Genomic DNA, 21,006 nt, shown 5'->3' with positions numbered 1-21,006 from the left:
AGTAGTATTTTTCCGGGATCAAAGACGAACGCATTTCTTTCGTACATAGTCTAATCATTCCTCCCTCTCCTCTCTCTCTCTCTCTACCTTATTTTTTATGGGCTGAGGGGAGAACTCAATTCTGCTTTCCTCTCTGTCACCTTGGCTTCCCCTGGAGAGAGACTTCTCTCTTCCTTCGGCGTGCATGGAGATCTCTAATGCTCGCCATCAGGTATGATCGACAGTGGGAATTCACTAGCCAAGAACTAGTTTCTCTTGCTTCTTTCCTCATCTTGTCCTCTTCATCATATAGCCTCTTTCATTTCCGGTTGATCCATGATGAGCCATTCTTCTCATCTTTCTCGGCTTAAATCTAAAGTCGGTGTTGCTCATCGCGTCGTGCTCCCTTCTCTAACGTATTAAGAAAGAGATCAAGGACTTTGATTGTTTGATTGGGTTCTTTTGTGTATCGTAAATTCATTCGGCTATGTAGTTTCCTGATAGGGCTGCGGCCTTGGCATGTTTCAAAGCGAACACATTCCGGTGGAGATTCCGACACCTGAAGAAAAAAGATTCTCCATTTCTCATTTTTATGCTCCTTGTGTTTCTGCACTGTGTGAAGGCCGAGATACCAAAGAAACCTATTCTTGGTGTTTCCCTCTTCTTCCATTCGGATGACTGTTTGCGTGAGAAAGCACTTTTGTCTGTTTCCTAGGGTTTGCTCATGCATCCTCCATATACTTCCAACATGAACTAGAGATTTTAAGAGGATTTCTTTTTCTTTTCTGGAAGCGACTACGCGCTGTTCCTTCTCTTTTGCGAGAACAGATACAACCAGGGAGATCCATGTTCTTCTTCTTCTTCTTCTTCTTCCATTATCCTTCCCAAGTCCTTTGGTCTGACCAATAAGTGTTCTTCCTTCTTGTATTCATCTACTTGAAGGCGTTTCAGACTTGCATCTTTGATTTCTGACATCCCACTATAGCTCTTGTAGATAAAGTTGCAGCGCAGCATGTGGGCTTGTTTCCAAGGACAGAATCATTCATGACTCGGTTTTCTAAACGCATGATGCAGAAAACTACAAGTACAGAGAAGGGAATAAAGGAAATAATATATTCACATGGTATTACAACTTGGTAGCGAAGTGTGTGTGCCCTCTAAGAGCAGTAGTTGAGAGATTTCCGCTTTCTGAACGTAGCGTCAAAGCATCTCTTAGATTTTGTAGGTGATTGGAGTTTGGTAATGTCTTTTTCGGTGTACCCACAGGCAATGGGCAGCCGTGGGCTGGAGGAAGTAGTCGTGGCATGTCCCAAGACCCAGCAGCAGCAGCAGGATAGGAAGGCAAGGCCTCATCCGGAGCACGCCCTGCAGTGCCCCAGGTGCGCCTCCACCAACACCAAGTTCTGCTACTACAACAACTACAGCCTCTCCCAGCCCAGATACTTCTGCAAGGGATGCAGGAGGTATTGGACTCAGGGAGGCTCCCTCAGGAATGTTCCAGTGGGAGGTGGATGCAGGAAGACCAAGAGATCCTCCTCCTCTTCATCCAAGAAGGCAGCCCCATTCCTCGTCCCTCCACCCCTTTCACATGATCCGAGTGACGACCTCACGAGTCTTCAAAAGCCACTGCCGATGAAGCAGTTTGGTTCGGATCATGAGAATGGCCATAACTTTCTCGTAGGGAACACAAACACCGACCCGTTTTCTTTCCTCGTAAACGATTCTGACCCAATGGCATCTGCTCCAACCCCAACGAAAGGCTTCCTCGACTACCTAAGAAATGGCTTGGTCGACATCTCAAGCCCGAGCAGCTTTAGCAACATCGACTATGACTACGGCCTTGGAACCAGTGGCAGCTGGGGGATGCCAACCGGTGCAGGGCTGAGTGGTGCAACGGCAGGCACGACGACTTGCCAAGGGTCATGCAAACCTATGGACGGAGGGGATGGCCACGTAGAGATGAGTCTTCTATGGCAGGATGGATCCATGGATTCAGAAAGAGATTACTGCTGGAACGGCGTCGGTCCTTCTTGGCAGGGACTAATCAATAGCTCCTTGCTGTAAGGTGCAATATTTATGGATAGCTGTTGTATTTTTGTTCTGCAAGCTGTTCGACTCTCTCATGTATCTTCCCATCTCCTCTCTCGTTTCCCTTGATATTATTTTATGGGAGTGGTGACCTCAAAATTATATGGAGATCGGTATGCAGTCACTCTCTTTGCATTGCATCGTTGGCCGCAGGAGCATCATCTTTTGTATGCAAAAGGAGCAGTGGTTCTTTCCAGGGCAAGGAAATGGTCGTGGATACATCATGAACGATTCTGGAAAGGAGTGGGTGGTGGTGTTCCCGAAAAATTCTCTTCATGATTGCTACTCATCGAAATCGTCTTTGGTTTGCCTACGGAGAAGAAAGGTGGCAAATCTGCACAAAGAAACATAAGAACACACCTCATCTAAGTCTGGGACTCTGGAATCCTGGAGGTGGCTTCGTGGACAAGCATAGAAATCTAGTGGAACATGAGATCGATGTTAGCAGTAGTGCAATCTGAGATACCGTTTTCTTGCTCACTGGAATGTCATAACCTACAATCTTTGAAATACTAATCTATTAGTTTTTTCTTTGACTTTAGTTCATCTCTCTTTTTTTTCTTTCTATTCAAGAAATATTTAAGATGATAGAAAATTGTGGATCAAATTTTACTATGTAATTCGATTCTTTGCTTAGTAACGTAAGGAAATATCTTCTCCTATTCATATTCCTTTTTCTTCTACATTTATACGACACACCTTATCGTGCTATCTGATTACCATTCATTACCCTTCTAATTCTCCTGGAGATTAGATTGCAGGCTGTTAAACAGCGAAGTGACGATGCTCGATCTCCTTCGTCATAAAATCCAGTCGAGCTTATTGGATGGCGATCGAAGGCTTTTTACAATGGGCTCTTGAGAAGTAGACCATCTGTGGCATGTCATTCCTCATATCTTTCATGCATCAGATGTTGTTTTCTATAACTTCTCATTCCCTTTGATTGTGCTTCTTCTCGACTCCATGGAAATTTCATCTCTCTCTTGATCAGCAGAATCTGATCAGTGTGTTCTCGAGCTTTGCATGTCAACGACGCTCTCGTACGGTTTGCATTGCGACTTCACGTCACCGTCACTTGTATCAGCACAGAGAAGCACAACAACTGGCCTCGCTGTTCATTGCATGCATCACCATCGTCGACCATGTCTTCCTATCGGTCCTACTCCTTATCTACTACTGTTCTGCTCTCATCCTACATGTCCCCCTTATCAGCCACTATATGCTCATCCCAAAGAAAAAGGTCTTCATCGTTTTATCTTCCTCACCAGCCACACATTCTCATTTTTCCTCCAACTCCACAATATTTATATATCTTCATATTTTGAAAAAAAAATATATAAAAAATAACTTTTTATGAATATAAATAAAAGTTATTGACCTTTATATATATATTTATTGTTATTATTATTTTGGCGACCAAAGACGAGCGTGAGTTGGGATCGAAGTGACTAATTGCCGAGCTCTATCGACTAGAATTGTAATCCAATGGTGGTGAATGATCAGGCGGTGGTGGCCCACATGGGTGGTCACGGCAGATGAGACTTCGTCGGTGCCATTGGTCAGGCTAAATCGTAGGACGTGTCAGTAGTCCTCGTGCACCTTTAGGTGGGGCCGTGGCTGCCTCTGGGCCCATCAAACAAAAGCAGCGATCGAATCATTTCATCGTGCATCGAACGAGAAATCGAAAGGGTGAATCAAATCAAGAAAAGATCAGACGAACTCGAACAGTAATATCTGAATCGAACGGTTCAAATCCGAACACGAGCAACCCGTTCGGCTACTTAATTGAAAGGCTAGACTCGGCCCAATCGGCCCATTTGATGCGAGCCAATTGAGTCGGATCAGCCGAATCAAACATCCACCACGCTTGCGATAGACACTAACAGAAAACTATTTTTTTATTATTGTTTATTAAATGATAAGAACTGACAGTGCGTTATATATATGCCCCAAAAGACAGCGCACGGGGTTGAATTGAGACACAGATTGGAAGCCGGAGGGAAGCGGTGGTTGCTTCCGTCGGTGAGTAATCCTCCCCTCTTCGTTTGGTGGTCGTCGTTGATTCTTTCTTCCTCGACGACGACGATGGGCTCATGTCGTCGTGTCGTCGAGTTGATTTCTCCCCTTTTGTGCCCTTTCGAACCCTAACCTAAATTTCCGATCGAAGGCAGATCTTTAGATCTCGGCGCTAATCTATCGAGATCGAGGCGCGATACAAGAAATCTTCTACGGACTGGAAGGTATGCCGTTATCTTGTAGATCGACCCCGTTGTTGCCTCTCGATTGCCGACATGGCGTCCGATCGACGTTTATTTTACCTGCCAAAAAATTTTCTCATGTGTGGTTCATGTTTGTCTTGGTTTAAATTTGGTATATGCGTTGGGAGTTGCACTTGTCTATGGTAAATCCATCGGCTCGGGCGCGCTTTTCGCTGGAAAATTTGACTGACGAGTATTTTGGAATTGATATATCCGAAATTGCCAGAAGGGAATTTGCCTTCTGTGACGATGTCCTGTCTCTCTGGACGTGGAAAGAGGAAGATCTTGATATTGATTTAATACCTCACAGTTCTTGCAGGAAACCTTTGTAATCACACCGATCATTTTGTCAGTCTTTTACTTTATACAATTTGGGTTGCATATACAAGGATGAAGTTTCGGATCTTTAAGATTTCCCCCCCTTGATTCAGTCTTCTATTGTTGAGTTTTGAGCTTGGTTTCATGAAGCCTTCTGGATTGGGCAGTTTTCCTCACAATTAAGTCTTATGCTCTCTGGTGCGCGTCAAGCTACGTGGATAAGGTTTCTCTCATTAATTTTATAAGAAGATATAGTTCCTAGTTGAATTTAAAGTTGAGTTTAAAAAAAATGGAAGGAATTTTCATCACATCAAATACACTCGAGATTCAGACCTATTTCTTGTGCAACAATTTCCTAACCAACCAGAATGTCTCAACAAAGACAAAAGGTTGAGTTTTGATGATGGAAGTTATCCTGAGTCACTTTCCTTATTAGTTGCTCTTAAGGGATCACTGAAGCGTCAAGACATTTTGTGGCCATCTTTTGATGTTTGGTGGAGCTCAACTTTTTTGGCATTTGCAGGTGTCTTTTCTGCTGATCAAAGCTTATCATGTAATCTTTGACAACCCTCTTTTGGTGCCTGAGCCAATCATGACTCTTCCTTCTTCAGGGAGGAGGAGTTTTACATTTGACTTTGTGAGTCAAGGTAATGACCGTGATGGCAGTTCTAGCCATTTGTCCTTCAGATAAGTGTAGGAGAACAGTTCATTCGTCCCATTTAGTGTACCTGAGATTCTGTTTTCTCCTGCAGTAATAGGTTAATTTTCCATCTGTTTTTTAGTACAGCGTTTGTTTCAATTTAATCGTGGCAAGGGCGAAAAACTAAGAACGATCTTCTTCTTGAGAGCTTGATAAAGATCCATCATCTATCTTTTGGGGGTATTCGACCTTTTATGTAATAGATATATCTCTGTCGCTATGCTCATCTACATATCTAATTAGCCTTATTTAAAACTTGATTTTCTTCCCAGGAATGATATAAAACTGACTTTGGCATTTCTGAAGGTAATGCCATGAACTGAATTTTGGCTTGATTATGACATAGAATACAATCAAAGCCTGTGAAGATTATTCTCTTAGATTATTGATTTAATTCATCTTCCTCTCCATGCAAATGTTCTGACTCTTTTTCTTGAGCATTGTTTTTTATACCTTTAGATTACTTTTAGTGAGCTATTTGATATACTAATGTTTCTCTAAAGCTTCCCATCTGTTTCATGGGCATGCTACAATTTTCTGCAGTTTAGATTGTCGTATGTCGAATTCAACACTTCTTATTCTTCTTTTTTGTTAGATCTTTTGGTATGTTTTATCAAGAAAGCCATGGTATCTGTCACATGGGAAGCCTTGTTTTTCTTCTAAGGTCGCAAATAAGTACTGTACAATATTTTATGATATAAATTTTGTTATCAGTTGTTTTCCCTGATCGGCGTATTCTTGCTTTAGGAATCCATGGTTAGAAAACCTTTAGTGACATCTACAAAAATCACCATCATCACCTTGCAATATATTATTTTGTTTTCTGCAACTTAAGTTTACAAAATTCATAATCATGAAATTCTCTCAATTCCCAATTTGAATTATTCCACAATCATTTGGAAAAATCTTGACTTCATTACTATATTGCCAATGGTAACTCACTTCCTTTTTCTGCATAGTCAAGTAACTAAGCAAACTCATATATCAAATTTGCGCAATTCTGGGTCAGCCATCAACCTTAGGCTAAATTGTACAGAAAGATCAGAGAAGCGAAGGCATTGATATTACTTTTAAGGAAGCAGTTTAGTAAGTGAAATTTGTTTGGATTATTCTTCTGATCAGCTGTTATGACAAAGACTTTCCAATTTAGACATTGAGCTTTTCATTACACACAAAGCATAAACATATGATGATTGGGTGAGTATAGAAAACTATCATCACATTCAGATTTTTATGATTTTAAGTCTTCTTAATTTCTCTTTATGCTGTTGCTCCATGTTGTGATTAACAGATCTAGACAATAAGCAAGTTTGCATAATAATTTGAGTGAAATATAACTGAAGATGGATGGATGGACCCACATTGTTGTTATCACACTAATATTATTCTCTGTCATTGGTTTCAAAGCTTATTAGTGGTATAAAAATTTACTTGGGTTGGGAATGGACAAGAATCCTAATATTAGCCACATCCTTACATTCCAGATTATTTTAGATATCAATGGCGAATCATAGTGCTTACCTCAGGTGCTCTTATTCTTGTAGATTTTTATATGCCACCTCTGAAGATTAGCTGGTCTTGTCTAATTCACAGTTCCATAGTTGTAAATGTATGTTGCTTCAGTGCTAATAACTTTTCTTGGAAACTGCCACGGTAGAAGTTGTCCGGTAACCATAATTTGGAATACCAGGGACCATTAATTTTGTCATTTGTCTTGGAACTCAATTCTGCACAGGTGAGTTGCAGGTTAAGTTGATCCTTCTATTCAGCAGTTAGAGCATCACCATAAAGTCACTTAATATTTATTATGTCGTGGACTGACTGTTCTTAGCATGTTGAGGTTGGGTTTCCCTGGGGAAAGGGTAAAAAAGGGGGGGAAATCATTTTTGTATCTTTTTTTCTTTCTTCGATCTCTGAACTATTTCCAGTCTTTGTTCAGGCAATTAGTTTCACGAGGGTCACAAATTTGACAGTCATTCATAGGTGGCTTTTTATAAGGTAGGTTACGTTGACAGCATTTTTTGTCAGTTTTCAACTGAATCATAACTGGTGTTGCAGGAACATTTTTTACCATTTGGCCCATGAAGAAAAGAGTTTGGAATCTTGAGTTTTTAGTTTTTAAACAAACTATCAAGTGTTAACACCTTCAGCTTTGAGGCCCTTTAATGCTGGCCTCATATCTTGATGACATACCAATGTTGCCTATCTGGAGTTTTAATACATCAACAGCAGCATGAGGCTCCTTGAATTTTTTTGTCTCCTTGGGTTCTTCAATTATTATGTCAGAAGCAAGGTTCAATTCAACATCATTCTGGGATGATAATATTTGTCGATTAGCTTCTCTGAGTTGGAAAATTGAAGTGGTTATGCAAAATATGCAAAGGAGCATCAATGATGTGATGGCCCCATGATACGTTGGTAATCTTGTGATGCCCTTAATGAAGATGATGTTGGTACAACCATACGCTATAATTACTGTTGTAGCGCCTGCTGATAAATCTGAAGATAGGATGACAGTTACTTTTTCAACCTTAAAGATTTTTCCCATGATGGTTGGATGATCAATGCCTTTGCACATTTATTCGTCTCTGAGTAGCATAGTATTTAAGATCAGTGATGATACATTATATTTAACAAAAGAAATATTTTTGGTTGGTGGTAGCGCCCACACCTAACAGGCTTTGGTTGTTATGGTGTATGAACTGGTCGCAATCTTTGGGGATCTGTATTTGAGTTTTAGTCAGTTTACATACATCCTGCAAATGGAATAGGCCATCAATCACTTTTGATTTTTTTTTCCCTCAATGATTACCCTCTGGATGGTGTGATGATCGGAAATGTGGAAATAAAACGTGTGCATGCAACCATCCCTATTGGTGCCTGTGTATCACTAAAAGAACTGATGATGGCAGTGAAAGTTAATTTTGGGTGACATCGCTTCATTGCATATGCTGTGATGACATTGGTCAGAGCTCCATTTAACTTGCCAGAATTTGTATGTTATCTTTCAGCATTTTAATGATACCTATTGATTTGCAATCTCCATTTTTTTTTTACTTTTTACTATGGTCATGTCTCCTCTGAACCCATGTTTTTATCATCACTTCAGATAAGGCATTATTCAATGTTCACGAGGTTCTGGACCATGTAATAATTTGCTACTAATTTTAGAGATAGATTTAGAATTTACACTCATTGGATTTTGGAGTAGTGTGATCAATTGTACAGAACAAAGTTATTGTTCATCTGATAATATTGCTTAAACACGTGTCAGCTTCTTTGGTTATGGATGCTGGAAGTATCTTTCATGCAAAATGCTCCTCTCAAACTTCTGTGGATACTGTTTAGAGTCGAGATGTTGTCATTTTTATTATTGGAAGCCTGTGTAGCTCTACCATTTTGATCTCTTCAGTGTACCATGGTCTATTTGGAAGTCCATAACATTTTATGGTGATTATCTATCCATTTTTCTTGTTGGGTCTCCACTTTAGCTTCCTGAAGTTAAAAAGTTCATGATCTGGTTATCTATCTTATACAGCACAGACCCGAAATACAAAATGTCGTTAAAAAGAAAATTGAAGAAGCACAACTAGAAAAGTGTTTGGTGCCGTTTCATGTCTGGTGGACTTTGTGCAACTGGAATTTTTAAAGTCCCAGTCTGTAAGTAGAGAAATATGATCTTTGAGTGCCTAGACTGAAGAGTAGCAGTGCAACTGTTGGCTAAGTAAGGTCTGAGCAGCCAGATTCTTTTGCATTGTACTAGGTCTAAAACTTAGAGGTTCTTGGTTGCTGGTGGTTATAAGGTTGAGCCAGAATGCCCCTCTAGAAGTAAACATTATTTGAATTGCTTTGTTGATTGATGATAGCAGCAATTACTTGGGGTGTTCGAGTTGCAGTCAGACATTGTCTGACGATATGGATCTCTTATTGGTATTTAGTGAATGACTAGAAGGATTATTCCAGACTGCAGATAGCATTTGATATTGGGAAGTAGCAAAGTAGCACATTTATGGTCTTTGTTAGCTCCTCAAAGTGAGACTGGGACAACCAGTGACTATGATGCAGCTTTTATTAAGATTGGATTTCTGTCTACCAACCCTTTGGTATGGGTGTCATGAGATGAGATTGACTGGTAATCTATTGTTATACCTGTATATTTTGGAGGATATGCAACATAATCCCTTGGTTATGATTGTTGATAACAGTGTTCTTTTGCTTTAATAACAGCATGCAAGCTAAGTTTGATTTGAGATGCAATATGGAATTTTAGTTTTTTTTATTTATTTGTGAATTGTATTACTTGTTATCATAGTGAAAATTTCTAGTCGAATATCTTTTGTATTTTCTATGCCTTTAGAGTTCACAGTCACAAATCTACCCTTGGCCGGTTCAAGGACCAGGAATATGGGAACTGATGCTGGCTGTGGTGATTCCCAGGGTATTCAAGCAATTCTGGATGTATACATTCATGCTTTATAGTTCTACGGATTGGCAACAGTCTTAAAGTATGGTGCTAGTTGAATACCCAAGATTAATGTTCTATTGGAGAACTTCTGCTCTCTATTTGACTTTGATTTTTGCCCCTGAGTAGACTGTGTTTTTTAAACCAAAAGATCAATATATAAATATGGTGTACACAGACAGATACATACACATATGTGTATATGATATATTATGGGTGAATAAACTTTACATATACCCACTTAGGATGGCCACCAAAACAAAGGGGCGAAAATCAATGAACCCAAAACTTAAGGAGTGGGAATAAAATCTTGGTTCAACAGGGATTTCGAATTTTGATTACAAACTAGTCAAGCAAAAGGCCTGTTATCAAAATTTCCTTTTACATGTAAAATCAAATTATTAGACTAATTTCTTTTAATTTTTACAGAGTTGATGCTGATTTTAGTTTGACAAAGAGGCTATGGAACATAGACACTTGGTTGGTCAACCTCAGATGTCTGTGAGGGATCAAGAGCAAATATGGAATCATCCACACCCTGATCCTCGGTCAAACTTGGGTGATTGATCAGTTTTATGAATCAATATTTCATCATGATAGTCAATTTTTAACAAGTAATTCAGTTTATTCCTTTAAATCTGTTTGCAGGACCTGGTACTTTCATATCTCCTGAAAATATTGCAGTTTGTGGCCCAAATTCTGTGGCATTTGCTAATCCTGCGTCTGCAGCAAATTATCCTGTCATGCCAAATTTTAACATAGAGGCTCCCTGCTATGTAAGAGCTAATTCACGAATGGCTCAGGAATCTTACACGCCTTATCCATCTGTTCGCAGCTCTAGTCAATTTCCACCATATTATGTCCTGCATGAACCTTGCTTCAACCAAGTCACTGTTGGGGATATTAATGGCACGATTAACCCTCCCACAGACTATGATGGAGCAACATATAAAAGGAAAATGCCAACAATCCAAACTTTTCCTGACAGTGGAAGCACAAATGGACATCGTAGTGATGCAAGTTCTTCCAATTGTCCTGTTTCGACTGGGCTTTTAGAATCAACACATACATTAGGTCCTCATTGTTTCCTACGGGATCCTGTCAACATGGCCTCTAGTTACAGAAGCAACAATCTGCTATCTTCTGAGGAAGATCACTGGAATGTTAGAAGTAGACCTGCCAGTGTGCTTCATCCTGGTAACATCTCGTTGACAAACCATTCATCCAGCAACTTCTCTGACCATTTTCATCCACTAGCAAATACTTCTGGTGTGAATTTGCCTGGGCATCGGAACCTTGCTCCTGTGCCTCTGGATCCCCATATAAGGCTTATGTCTTCAGGTTTGTCCAATTACCACCTTTGTACTTTGTATATACACTTTTGTCACTTTGTAGTATATGGTGATAATAAATTGTTTTCTAATGTGACCTACATATTGCAGGGATTGGCTCCTTCAATCATGAGATGAACCAGTTGCCTGGACGCCATGCCACCAACATTGCTGTGGATATAGATGGTCGTCGCAACTTCTTTCTCATTCCAGGTTGGCCTTCGCCTGACTTAATGGTGGATCGCAGTTCCTATAGCCAAAGAACATCATATAGGGCCAACTCAAGCTACCGATCTGTGGGTTCGGAAGCCAATTTGGTGGATTTTAGGCTACCAGCAGTGGGAAGAGTTGTCCCTCCACGGTATCCGGGGCATCCCTCTTTGCAAGGGCATATGAATGAGAGGAATGGGAGCATAAGGATCCGTGATGATGGGGATGAGGGCATCGGCCACAGTAGATGGGCATCAGAGGTGAAGTTCTGATTACCAGAGAATAAACTATGATGCTATTATTGCAGAAATAATTTCTTCCTCTTTACTCCCTCGTATCTGAGGAGAATAATTCGTCATGCATTGACATTGCAGACTCTAGCTGTGATGGATCGGTCAACCTTGTATGATTCCAGAAATTTGTTTGATGAGCATCATGACATGAGACTAGACATAGATAACATGAGCTATGAGGTAAAGAGAGTTTTGCATAATCCAGTACTTGATGTAGTGATTTTTGCCTAAATCGATCCAATATCTACTCTTTTATTTTGTAGGATCTTCTTGCTTTGGAAGAACGGATTGGTAACGTGAACACGGGTCTATCAGAAGTTGCCATCTCCAGATGCTTGATGGAGGCAATTTACTGTTCAGATCAAACGCTGGGTGACCATGAGAAAGGACGCTGCACGATATGCCTGGTGAGGTTTAATAAATCATTTCATCAGACATTTTCCATCTTGTGCAAGCACAAGTAGAAAACATATTTCTACGTTGACCACGGAACCTGTCTTTTGCTACTTAACCTGATTGTTATATTCTATTCTATATCATGAACAGGAAACATACAAGGGAAAAGATTGTCTTGGAAGATTGAGTTGTGGACATGATTTCCATGCTTGTTGTATTAAGAAATGGTTACTGATCAAGAATGCGTGCCCAATCTGCAAGGCCTCCGCTCAGAACGGTTGTTTGCTGGAGCAATAAGTCTGTCTTGGATGATTATTAGGTCACTCGGTTATCCTGTTAATTTGTAAATAGACTTTATTTGTGGGACGACATACTTCATACAGCTTTGTATAAAACTATTTTTTTTTCCAAACTTTCTTTTTCCCAAAATGAAGTGTTAATATGCTTTCAGAAGTTCTCCATGAAATGAGGGGTTTTTTGTTTTTTGTTTTTTTATTTGTACATGTAAAATGTCTCGGCTCTTGTTACTACTACTAGTGTGGCATATGACACAGCCCCTTTAGCTTCAGAGGGGCATACATAGGTACCGGAAGTTTAAAGAGTCTCATGGGAACGGGACGTCAGGCACTGCCAGCCCCAGGGGGCATGACTTGCACTTGTAGTATATGCCCTTTGATGCAAGCTTTTCTTTTGTGGAATACAAGCGTGTTCTTTCTATGCCATTGAAGAGTTGACTCGTTCTTTAAATTAGTGTTGAGAGCACTCATAAAAGAAAGTCAACTTAGACATCAGAAATGAGTAATCGGGCAGTGTTGACTCCTCTCGATAAAAAGAATTTTCCTTTGGGGGGATAATTTACCGAAAAACAGTCTTTTACTGAGAGATTTTTATAAGATGCTGTTATCATATTTTGATTTTTATCAAAGGGTTTTTTTTATTAAAAATATCTTCGTTGATAAAAAGACTGTGACTATCCTCAACTCAACTATGGTTGGCTTAGAATTTTTAAGATTGAATCGATTTTTTTAGTTAAATCCGACTAGATTATTAATTCAACTAAATTTTAACTAGACTGTTTCTTGTTTTTTTTCAAACTATTATCATCTCCACTTTCACTCCGATTGTCTCCTTTGCCACCTTCTCTCCTTACTTTACCTATCTTCTCATTGACTTTCTCCTCCACTTCCTTCCTATTTATTAGCTTCTTCTTCCTTCCACTCCATCATCTTTGTCTCCTCCTCCTTATCCTTCTCATCCTCATTGACTTTCCCCTCCGCACCCTTCTTATTAGCGTCTTCCTCCTTCTTCTACTCCATCATCTTCGTCTCCTCCTCCTTATCCTCTATTATGACCTTCTCCTTCCCGACCCCTTAGACTTTCTCCTCCTCATAATCCACTCCCAACGCCATCATTGCCTCCTCTCTCCTCTTTCTCATTCTCCTCTTCACATTTTTCCTCCTTGTTATCCCACTTCAACTTGAATGTTACCTGCTCTTCGTTCTAACGGTTTATTTTAAAAAGAAGTTACACTCAAGTTGATCATTCAACACAAAAATAATATTATTTTTAAAAATTAATTATTATTAATTCATATGAAAAAAAATTATACTAGATATATTATATCTCGTCATTGTAATTCTAGAGATGTTTAGATAGATTTAACAAAAAAATATAAGGAGTTATACTTGAGTTACAATCAATCAAAAATTTAACTTAAAACTATCTTATTTCAAAAATAACACTCTAAATTTATATAAAAATAGAAAAATAATACTAAATATATTATATCTCAACTTAGTAATACTAAAGAAGTTTAGAAAGATTTAGTGAAAATTTAACTAATTATAGTTTATCATCAATTCAATCAAAAATTTATTAACCCTAAAATTATATTAAAAAAATAAATAAACAAAAATAATGTTAAATGCCTTAAAATCATGTCTATTATTTTAGAAAAAAAAAATTAGATTGATTTGATGAGGATATCTTGATTATACTCATATGTTTCATATATTCAACAAAATTCAATTCAATTCAATTCGATCCAAATGGTTAGATTGGATCAAATCGGCCCATGTATCTATGGGTGTAAAACAGATCGATTCAAAAATATTATCAAAGGGACGTCCGTGAGTAAAACTTAACTATGCAGATACCAGCTAATAAAAACCTAATACTATAGACTTTTCCGCTAATTCCCTTTCCCCCTCTTTCTCTCTCTCTCTCTCTCTCTCTCTCTCTCTCTCTCTCTCTCTCTTCGCTTCCGCTGCTATTGTTGTCCTTTCTCCCCCCCAACCGACCGACCCTTGATCTGATTGCATTATGGTTCGCTCATCATTAAAAGTACAGAACCAAACAAACAAGTCTCTTCGGTAACCGGTCAAAGCCATCCTGATAAGAAAAGCCAAAGCCATCAACTGAGCAACGAGCACAGAACGACATTTCATCCCCCACACCTCGGACTTCACATGCTACACGAAGACTTGAGGCTCATAGACTAGAAAGTGCAATGTGAAAATATTGGGAAGACTTGTAAACCTGCACATATACCATTGAACACCACACAACGCGGGAAGCCTTGACAAAGAAGCCGGAAGTGTGTCGACAACTGCCAGCTTTGAGTAGAATCTTAGGTTGACATGTCGGCGGCATCTATTGCGACGGAGGAGGAGCACTCCATGCTTTACTGAAAGCAATCGGAGGTCGGCAACTCATGACCTTCCTATTTTATTTGTAGAAAGGACCGGTGAAGCTTATAGAACTCTGATTCATTGCATGCGGAGAGAAGTTGGGCCTCATGATCAGCTTGCAAACGATGAGGGGTTCCCTCCACATGGCCAGTGGCGAAATCCATTGGAGTCCACAGAAACCTCTTCATTAACTGTGTCAGCAGATCCTGGAATCTCTCTCTCTCTCTCTCTCTCTCTCTCTCAGGAATAATCAAAGCAGCGTTGTTGAAGCTTGTGAGTGACGTCTCGATTCAGTGGATGGAGTTATAAGAATGTTGGCTCCACCCGTTGTTTACTGCTCGAGTCGTATGGAGATTGCTCGAAGGGTCGTTGACCTCATCAAAAGACTTGTTAATATGCTTCATCATGCCGACCATGATGAACCATTAAAGATTCACATACACTTCGTACTGGCATGATTGAACATAGAAGATTATTCGTGGGTTCAAAGAAGAAGATGTCGGCATGCATTAATGCTCGAACAGAGATTGATTCGCTACGAGTTAAAAGTCGTACTGCTTAATCATTCTTTAGTTCTTCCCCTCCTTTATGGCTGAGCTCTTCTTTGCTCTGTCCTTAAACCGTGGTTATCACAAGAACAAACAAAAGAGCATTTCCATTTGTTGGATGGATTAGAGTTCGGCATTGTAAAACTCAGTGAATGATCAAAGAGAATGTGACGTGGTAATTAACTCGGCCCACTTGTCTTGAAGATGTTAGCAAAGAGTTCATCGCTTGTCAAAGTGTTACAGAAAAGAAAGAACACTGATTTGATCGACATCTTGTTCTTGAGCGATTGGTTTCTCATGCTACATGTCATTAGGAGTATTCGGCATGCATCTTTTCTTGGTCACAATTATGTGTCGATTTAATCTGTTGGAACCTAATAAATTTTTGGATTTTTCTTTATAAGATATCACATATTTACTGATAAAAAAAACAAAAATTCAAGAAGAGCAATATCTCATGACATACAATATTCTCTATGGTTGTATGTGATAACAGATAAGATTTCTCCAATTATATGAGAAAATCTTTCTATTCTGTCGAAGAAAATCATCTATTCTGTTAAGGGATATCCTATTTTGGAGAGTTACATGTTAATGTATTTAAGTTTCTTTAATAATTTTATTTATCTTTTATTCTTTTCAACGGTACGTGAGATTTGTGAAATGATATTTAACTCTTATATGGATTTTTCTGACATATTATTTATTAATTTCTGAATTATTTCTTTACCTCCCAACAACTTCGACATGTACGTATATATAGTATAACCCAAGCAAGATCTGCAATCATGGCTCGCTACATGTGGACATATCACAGCAAGCAGATGACGTACACCTGATCAATTAACACTCTGAGCCTTCAATGACTCCACCTGCGACTTCCCCTTCGGCCCCTTCTTCCTGATGTACAGACGATACTCGTCGAAGGTCATCGGCTGGTACAGCTGCGGCCGCTCCGGCGTCACCAGCTTGCTCACCGGCGCGATCGCTACGTCGCTCCTCGGATTGTAGAAGAAGGCCAGCGAGAGCCGCTCCTGTGCTGCGTTCACCACCACTCGGTGTTCCACGCTCCTGTACACTGCGTTACTCAGAACCTGCAACCAAATGAAACGCAGGTTAAACTTGCTGCTGCCGTTTCCACATCCATCGCGTGCATCGCATCCGACGTGAGCGGCTTAGGTAGACTTGTTTTGTAAGTCACTGTGCTGCGGTCAACCCGGCCCATGTGTTTCGGACGTTGACCAAAGATTAAGATAGCTATCGATCACCACCGCCAGAGGGCGAACAGCGATGGCGGCAAGCGTCCAAAACTAGGTAGGACGACGCACACGGTATATGAAGACAAAACCTCGCGTCATCCACAGAGGGATGGGGGATGTCGGACTCGTGCATCCGAATGGCCATACGTAAATAAGATACTGACAGATGGTTAAGAAACCAACATAACCATCAACGAACAAAGTAGTCGCTAAGAGATGCACGACACACGTACCGCCACCAGGTGGATCGGGGCTATACCTGAATCTGGTCGCCGACGTTTACGATGAAAGCGCCGGGGATGGGTTGGACGGTGACCCAGTCGTCGCCTCTGCGGACTTGGAGACCGTTGACGCAGTCGTCGGCGAGGAGGATGGTGAGGCCACCGGGATCGGAGTGGGCGGAGAGGCCGAGGGTGAGCTCCGGCTGCGGGCACCTTGGGTAGTAGTTCACGCGGAGGCACGCGCCGACGGCGTCCCCTCCGAAGGCGGTCTGCAGCTGCTCCACGTCCAGGCCTAAGCTTATGGACAGCGCCTTCATCAGCGTCCCACACAGCTTCGCTAACTCATCTGCATACTCTTGCACCGTCTCCCTGCTCGATCACGCGCATGCATGTCCATGAATACTATGGTTTTCCATCGTTACTAGTACTGTTATATGACAATGGAGTGTTCTGTACCTGCAAGACGATGGCAGGGCAGGCCACTTGTTCTGGTTCTTGATGGATTCGGGGAGGAGGTGGAGGAAGAAGTAGTCACCCCAGTCCAATATGGCACCCTTTTCGACGCCGACACGGCTGCCGTAGCCCTCGTAAGTCTTGGGGTCATTAGCGTAAGCTTGCTTCTCCTCCATAGGGAGATGGAAGAAGGCCCGCCACACCTCCCGGACCCTGGCGACGAGGTCCGGGTTTACCCCATGGTTCACCACCTGGAAGAATCCCCAGTCGCTGCACGCGTCCCCCACGGCGCGGATGGTGGCGCGGCACTCCGCCGCTCCCTCCGCCAGCCTCCCCAGTTCGATGACCGGGATGTCGGACGTAACGTCACCACCGTTACCAACCGACGGGCGCTCGGCCGGCGGCTTGACGTACAGGTCTGGAATCGTCATCAGACCGCTGTCGGACAAGGCCTGGACGCGAACTACCTGTTCGGGCCATCCTTGCGGGCAATCCATGAGACTACAACTCCAAGGCGTCGAAGCAATCTAGGGGACGACAACCGCAGCAACAAGGCTCGTTTGTTGAGCTACGGCTGTAAGCGTCCATAGGACGAGCGTATTTATAGAGCAAGATGGACAAGTGAGAAAAAGAAAGAGAGGTGTGGTGGATGGGGGGGGGGGGAGGTGATGGTGGTGGTGGTGGGGTTTGGATTGTGATGCTAACGTGATAAAAATGGTGGCGAGTGGACTTTTTTGATTGGATAAATTAAAGAAGAAAAATGATGCAAGTCGTGTTTGGCCGACTTGAATGCAAAGGAGGAACGATTCCCCTCCATGAAAGGATGAACGAGAAAATAATACGCACAGACATACCGTCATTGTGATTCGAGATCAACAAATTCGCAAATCACGATGCAGACTACAACGGTTGATGATCTAAAAGCATAAAAAAAAAAAAGTCGTCTTCTGCCGTCCTCTGATTGGTTGACTTGTGACATACGTATTTATATGCCAAATTCTACGGTGAGCGCAGTCCACCGTATAGTTTATCGGATCGAAGCAATCAAAAGGTGTCAAGTTAGCTCGAGAGGATTAAAATAGCATGTGTTTCAGATGGGAAGAAAGAATGTGAACCGCTGAGCGGGTCTGTATCTGTCGAACATTAAAGAAATGGGATTTGGTCAATTTTGTTGCTTCTTATTTTAATTTGGTCTTTATATGAGCCCACAACGAAGCCATCGACGATGACAGTGTCGCCGCAAAGCCCTTTAGACTAATTTTTCGTCGAGGATTTGTAATGAGATATTAAATTGATTAATTATACTCTATAAGGTTTCATTTCTCAAACAATAATTATTTTTTAGTTTTAATAAAAGAAAAACATCAATGCAATATGCGGCTTTGCCGCAAATATTTTCCTAAGGCTCAGCCTATTATAAAGGTCCCATCAACTTAATGTTATCGAGATAGTTATTGTTCACCCATAACTTCACTTTTCATTTCAATCCTAACACTTAAATATCAAAGATATTAAGTCAAGTATTCCATTTTATTCTAATCTTTTTACATGTCGATCACAAGGTAGGTAGGTAAGGGAGCATTCGAGTCATCTTCTTAGTTATCTTTGAATTTCTGCAGGTTGATAGAGACATCAATGACGATCTTCCCATCATAAATCAGCTTATGAGATTTTTATAAACCATAAAATGAGTTTGAGAAAAAAATAGTCGAAGTTAATATATACATACATACGGAGTCGATATTATAAAAGTTAGAATAATAACATTAGTCTCGATCAAGGGTTTGAAAACGTAGTAATTTTTCATAAAATCACATTTAATATATTTTTATTTTGAAGGATCCAAACTTGAATTTTACTTATCGTTTGATTTTTTTATAAAATATTTTTTTATTTACTTGGGTTAACATAATTTGAGTTATTTTCAATCCTATGATAAGTTTTGAGCCGAAATCAATCAACTATGAGATTAGTTATCAATTCGACACAGAAATTTAATCTTGTTAAATTATTGATCAAACTTAATCAATCATCGGATCGCTATGTGAGATTATTCCTTTATTTCTCGTTCAAGTTTTCACACACGCATCAGCACAAAACAAAGAACAGTTATCTCGTAGCCTCTAAAGTTGAATGAAAGCATTTGCACGTTCTAGTTATCTTCTCCATGTCAAATCAATTATGGTCAGTACATCTTTGCTTTGACTTTAAATCCATTTTTCAGGTAGACGACGATGGCTCGTCATATTTATCAGGAGTTCATTTGGACGTGTGCAGCATTTCCACTACTCATATAACATTCATAGGTCCGATTCCATTGCTCATGTCTCTTATTTTCCTACTTGGTCGAATTATAGTGTTTCATTTAGATACGGTCGTCCATACGATGCATTTCTCACCGTCGAAGAGGCAGAGGTTGAAGACGGATCAACAAAAATTATTGTTCTTTATCGAAAAGTAACATCATTCGATGGCAATTTGCCATTTTCTTAGCCTCTACTTCTGCTTCTCTACGTGGAGTACGGGCCACGAGCACCGCCGCTCCATGGTAGTGACGTTGAAAGACCAACCTTATGGATGGGATTGGCTCTTCCATGGCAGATTCACTGCATTTGGAACACCCGAAGAGAGTACGGTCAAAGCTTCGCTCCTTTATATTCATTTTAATCTGCGGCAAGCATCGACTTGCCGTTCCATGGTTGCATCTTTCTGCACCGCAACGTGTTCTTGATGCGTGACATTGCGGCCGCATGCAGCGACACCGGCAGCGGTGGCCGACAGACGTGCACCGCAAAAGCTTTTGGCGCGAGAGCTCTTTCGGTCGTTTCCTCAAACAGCTGCGGCGCAAATATGACATCAGCAGCTGGTGGACGTGCGTCATGTTGTCACATATGGTAGATGACATCCTCCAGCGGATCATTCAACAGCGAAGACCAGTTTTTTTCCGCTGTTTGACTGATACGGCGAGAGCCACTTCGATTCTCGAGCGTATCAGCATCAGCATGCTTTCCACGTTGCTCATTTGCGGCGAAGTGATCGCCGGAGCCGTATCCTCGGCCTGTGCTCTCTGCCAGCCCTCTATTTCCAGGTGATTTCTCTCTCGGGCGAAACCCACGGACCACCGCTGAGATCACCGCATCGTCTCTTCAGGAGACACCTGCGGATTAGGTTACCGAAGTTAAACTCGAGTCTCTTAAAGTCAAACTACGACCAAGGATTACCATGACGATGTTGCGTTGGGGCAGTACACCTGTCGAATGCATTACGAGGTTTGAGGGGTAATACAATACCTTTAGTATATATATATTGTGTGCGTTAATTCAACTCATTCTTGAGAGATTTTTTTTTATCTAGTAAAAATTAGTTGCTTTTTATTACTTGTGATCTTAATTATTTTTATTAACGATAATGTTATATTATTTAATCTCCTTTTGTGTAAGTCATATATGACAGTAAGAATTTAAGAGTTAAAAAAATTACTTTCACTCTTTCCATCGTTTCCCAATTCGGTTTCCATTCAAATTTAAATCGTAACTGTTAATCAATCGATCAGGTTTAATGTGGTTCTAAGCTGTTCTTAATTTTTTTCGACCGGTTTAATGCCTTAGCCATAAAACCATTTTGTCTTCCCAAATCTAAAACAGAACTCCAATAAAATTATTATTATTATTATTATTATTATTATTATACTTTATAATCATCAAATAAATTATTATTTAGTCTTAATCATCCGAATCGCGAAAAGAAGAATTCCCTTAAACTTGACAATAGAAGTTGTGATGGGATTACTCAGCATTGCA

The 21,006-nt window shown here is 40.6% G+C and overlaps 3 protein-coding genes across 16 annotated transcripts; 2 read left to right on the top strand and 1 right to left on the bottom strand.

The window, feature by feature from the left end:
- Positions 1-24: 24 nt before the first annotated feature.
- LOC135597709 (dof zinc finger protein DOF5.3-like) lies at positions 25-2,175 on the top strand. Of its 8 annotated transcripts, XM_065091059.1 has the most exons (4): positions 29-211; positions 965-1,102; positions 1,246-1,358; positions 1,440-2,175. In XM_065091059.1, the coding sequence occupies exons 2-4, from the start codon at positions 1,100-1,102 to the stop codon at positions 2,041-2,043; spliced, it is 720 nt and encodes a 239-aa protein (XP_064947131.1). In that variant the 5' UTR covers positions 29-211; positions 965-1,099; the 3' UTR covers positions 2,044-2,175. The 8 variants fall into 8 exon arrangements, with proteins under 8 accessions (XP_064947129.1, XP_064947130.1, XP_064947124.1 ...); XM_065091057.1 differs by lacking the exon at positions 965-1,102 and having other exon boundaries at positions 25-211; XM_065091058.1 differs by having other exon boundaries at positions 28-211; positions 965-1,358.
- Positions 2,176-4,002: 1,827 nt separating this feature from the next.
- Positions 4,003-12,488, top strand: LOC135585057 (probable E3 ubiquitin-protein ligase ZFP1). 7 transcript variants are annotated; one of them, XM_065091047.1, is made up of 9 exons: positions 4,016-4,089; positions 4,239-4,307; positions 7,402-7,761; positions 10,235-10,364; positions 10,454-11,146; positions 11,248-11,606; positions 11,721-11,819; positions 11,903-12,046; positions 12,186-12,488. In XM_065091047.1, the coding sequence occupies exons 4-9, from the start codon at positions 10,268-10,270 to the stop codon at positions 12,330-12,332; spliced, it is 1,539 nt and encodes a 512-aa protein (XP_064947119.1). In that variant the 5' UTR covers positions 4,016-4,089; positions 4,239-4,307; positions 7,402-7,761; positions 10,235-10,267; the 3' UTR covers positions 12,333-12,488. The 7 variants fall into 7 exon arrangements, with proteins under 7 accessions (XP_064947117.1, XP_064947119.1, XP_064947118.1 ...); XM_065091051.1 differs by lacking the exon at positions 7,402-7,761 and adding an exon at positions 9,701-9,781 and having other exon boundaries at positions 4,024-4,089; XM_065091045.1 differs by lacking the exon at positions 7,402-7,761 and having other exon boundaries at positions 4,003-4,089.
- Positions 12,489-15,962: 3,474 nt separating this feature from the next.
- LOC103972251 (jasmonate-induced oxygenase 1) lies at positions 15,963-17,772 on the bottom strand. The gene is made up of 3 exons (XM_009386520.3): positions 17,210-17,772; positions 16,792-17,122; positions 15,963-16,367 (listed from the first exon to the last, which is right to left on the bottom strand). Exons 1-3 carry the CDS (start codon positions 17,701-17,703, stop codon positions 16,113-16,115), a joined length of 1,080 nt encoding a protein of 359 aa, XP_009384795.2. The 5' UTR covers positions 17,704-17,772; the 3' UTR covers positions 15,963-16,112.
- Positions 17,773-21,006: the final 3,234 nt, after the last annotated feature.

This window comes from Musa acuminata, chromosome BXJ1-11 (genome assembly GCF_036884655.1).
Source record: "Musa acuminata AAA Group cultivar baxijiao chromosome BXJ1-11, Cavendish_Baxijiao_AAA, whole genome shotgun sequence".
Classification (NCBI taxonomy): domain Eukaryota; kingdom Viridiplantae; phylum Streptophyta; class Magnoliopsida; order Zingiberales; family Musaceae; genus Musa; species Musa acuminata.
The sequence above is the reverse complement of the archived record's forward strand: the minus strand, read 5'-3'. Positions and strand labels throughout refer to the sequence as shown.

What these genes read in the sequence shown, in the direction of transcription:
- LOC135585057 (XM_065091045.1), top strand. Translation starts at nt 10,268, where the DNA reads ATGGAACATAGACACTTGGTTGGTCAACCTCAGATGTCTGTGAGGGAT. An exon ending in TATAAGGCTTATGTCTTCAG is followed by an intron (nt 11,147 to 11,247) that starts GTTTGTCCAATT and finishes TACATATTGCAG; the next exon opens with GGATTGGCTCCTTCAATCAT. An exon ending in ACAGTAGATGGGCATCAGAG is followed by an intron (nt 11,607 to 11,720) that starts GTGAAGTTCTGA and finishes TTGACATTGCAG; the next exon opens with ACTCTAGCTGTGATGGATCG.
- LOC135597709 (XM_065091052.1), top strand. Translation starts at nt 185, where the DNA reads ATGGAGATCTCTAATGCTCGCCATCAG. An exon ending in TCTCTAATGCTCGCCATCAG is followed by an intron (nt 212 to 1,245) that starts GTATGATCGACA and finishes GTGTACCCACAG; the next exon opens with GCAATGGGCAGCCGTGGGCT.
- LOC103972251 (XM_009386520.3), bottom strand. Translation starts at nt 17,703, where the DNA reads ATGGATTGCCCGCAAGGATGGCCCGAACAGGTAGTTCGCGTCCAGGCC. An exon ending in GCCCTGCCATCGTCTTGCAG is followed by an intron (nt 17,123 to 17,209) that starts GTACAGAACACT and finishes GTGATCGAGCAG; the next exon opens with GGAGACGGTGCAAGAGTATG. An exon ending in ACGTCGGCGACCAGATTCAG is followed by an intron (nt 16,368 to 16,791) that starts GTATAGCCCCGA and finishes ATTTGGTTGCAG; the next exon opens with GTTCTGAGTAACGCAGTGTA.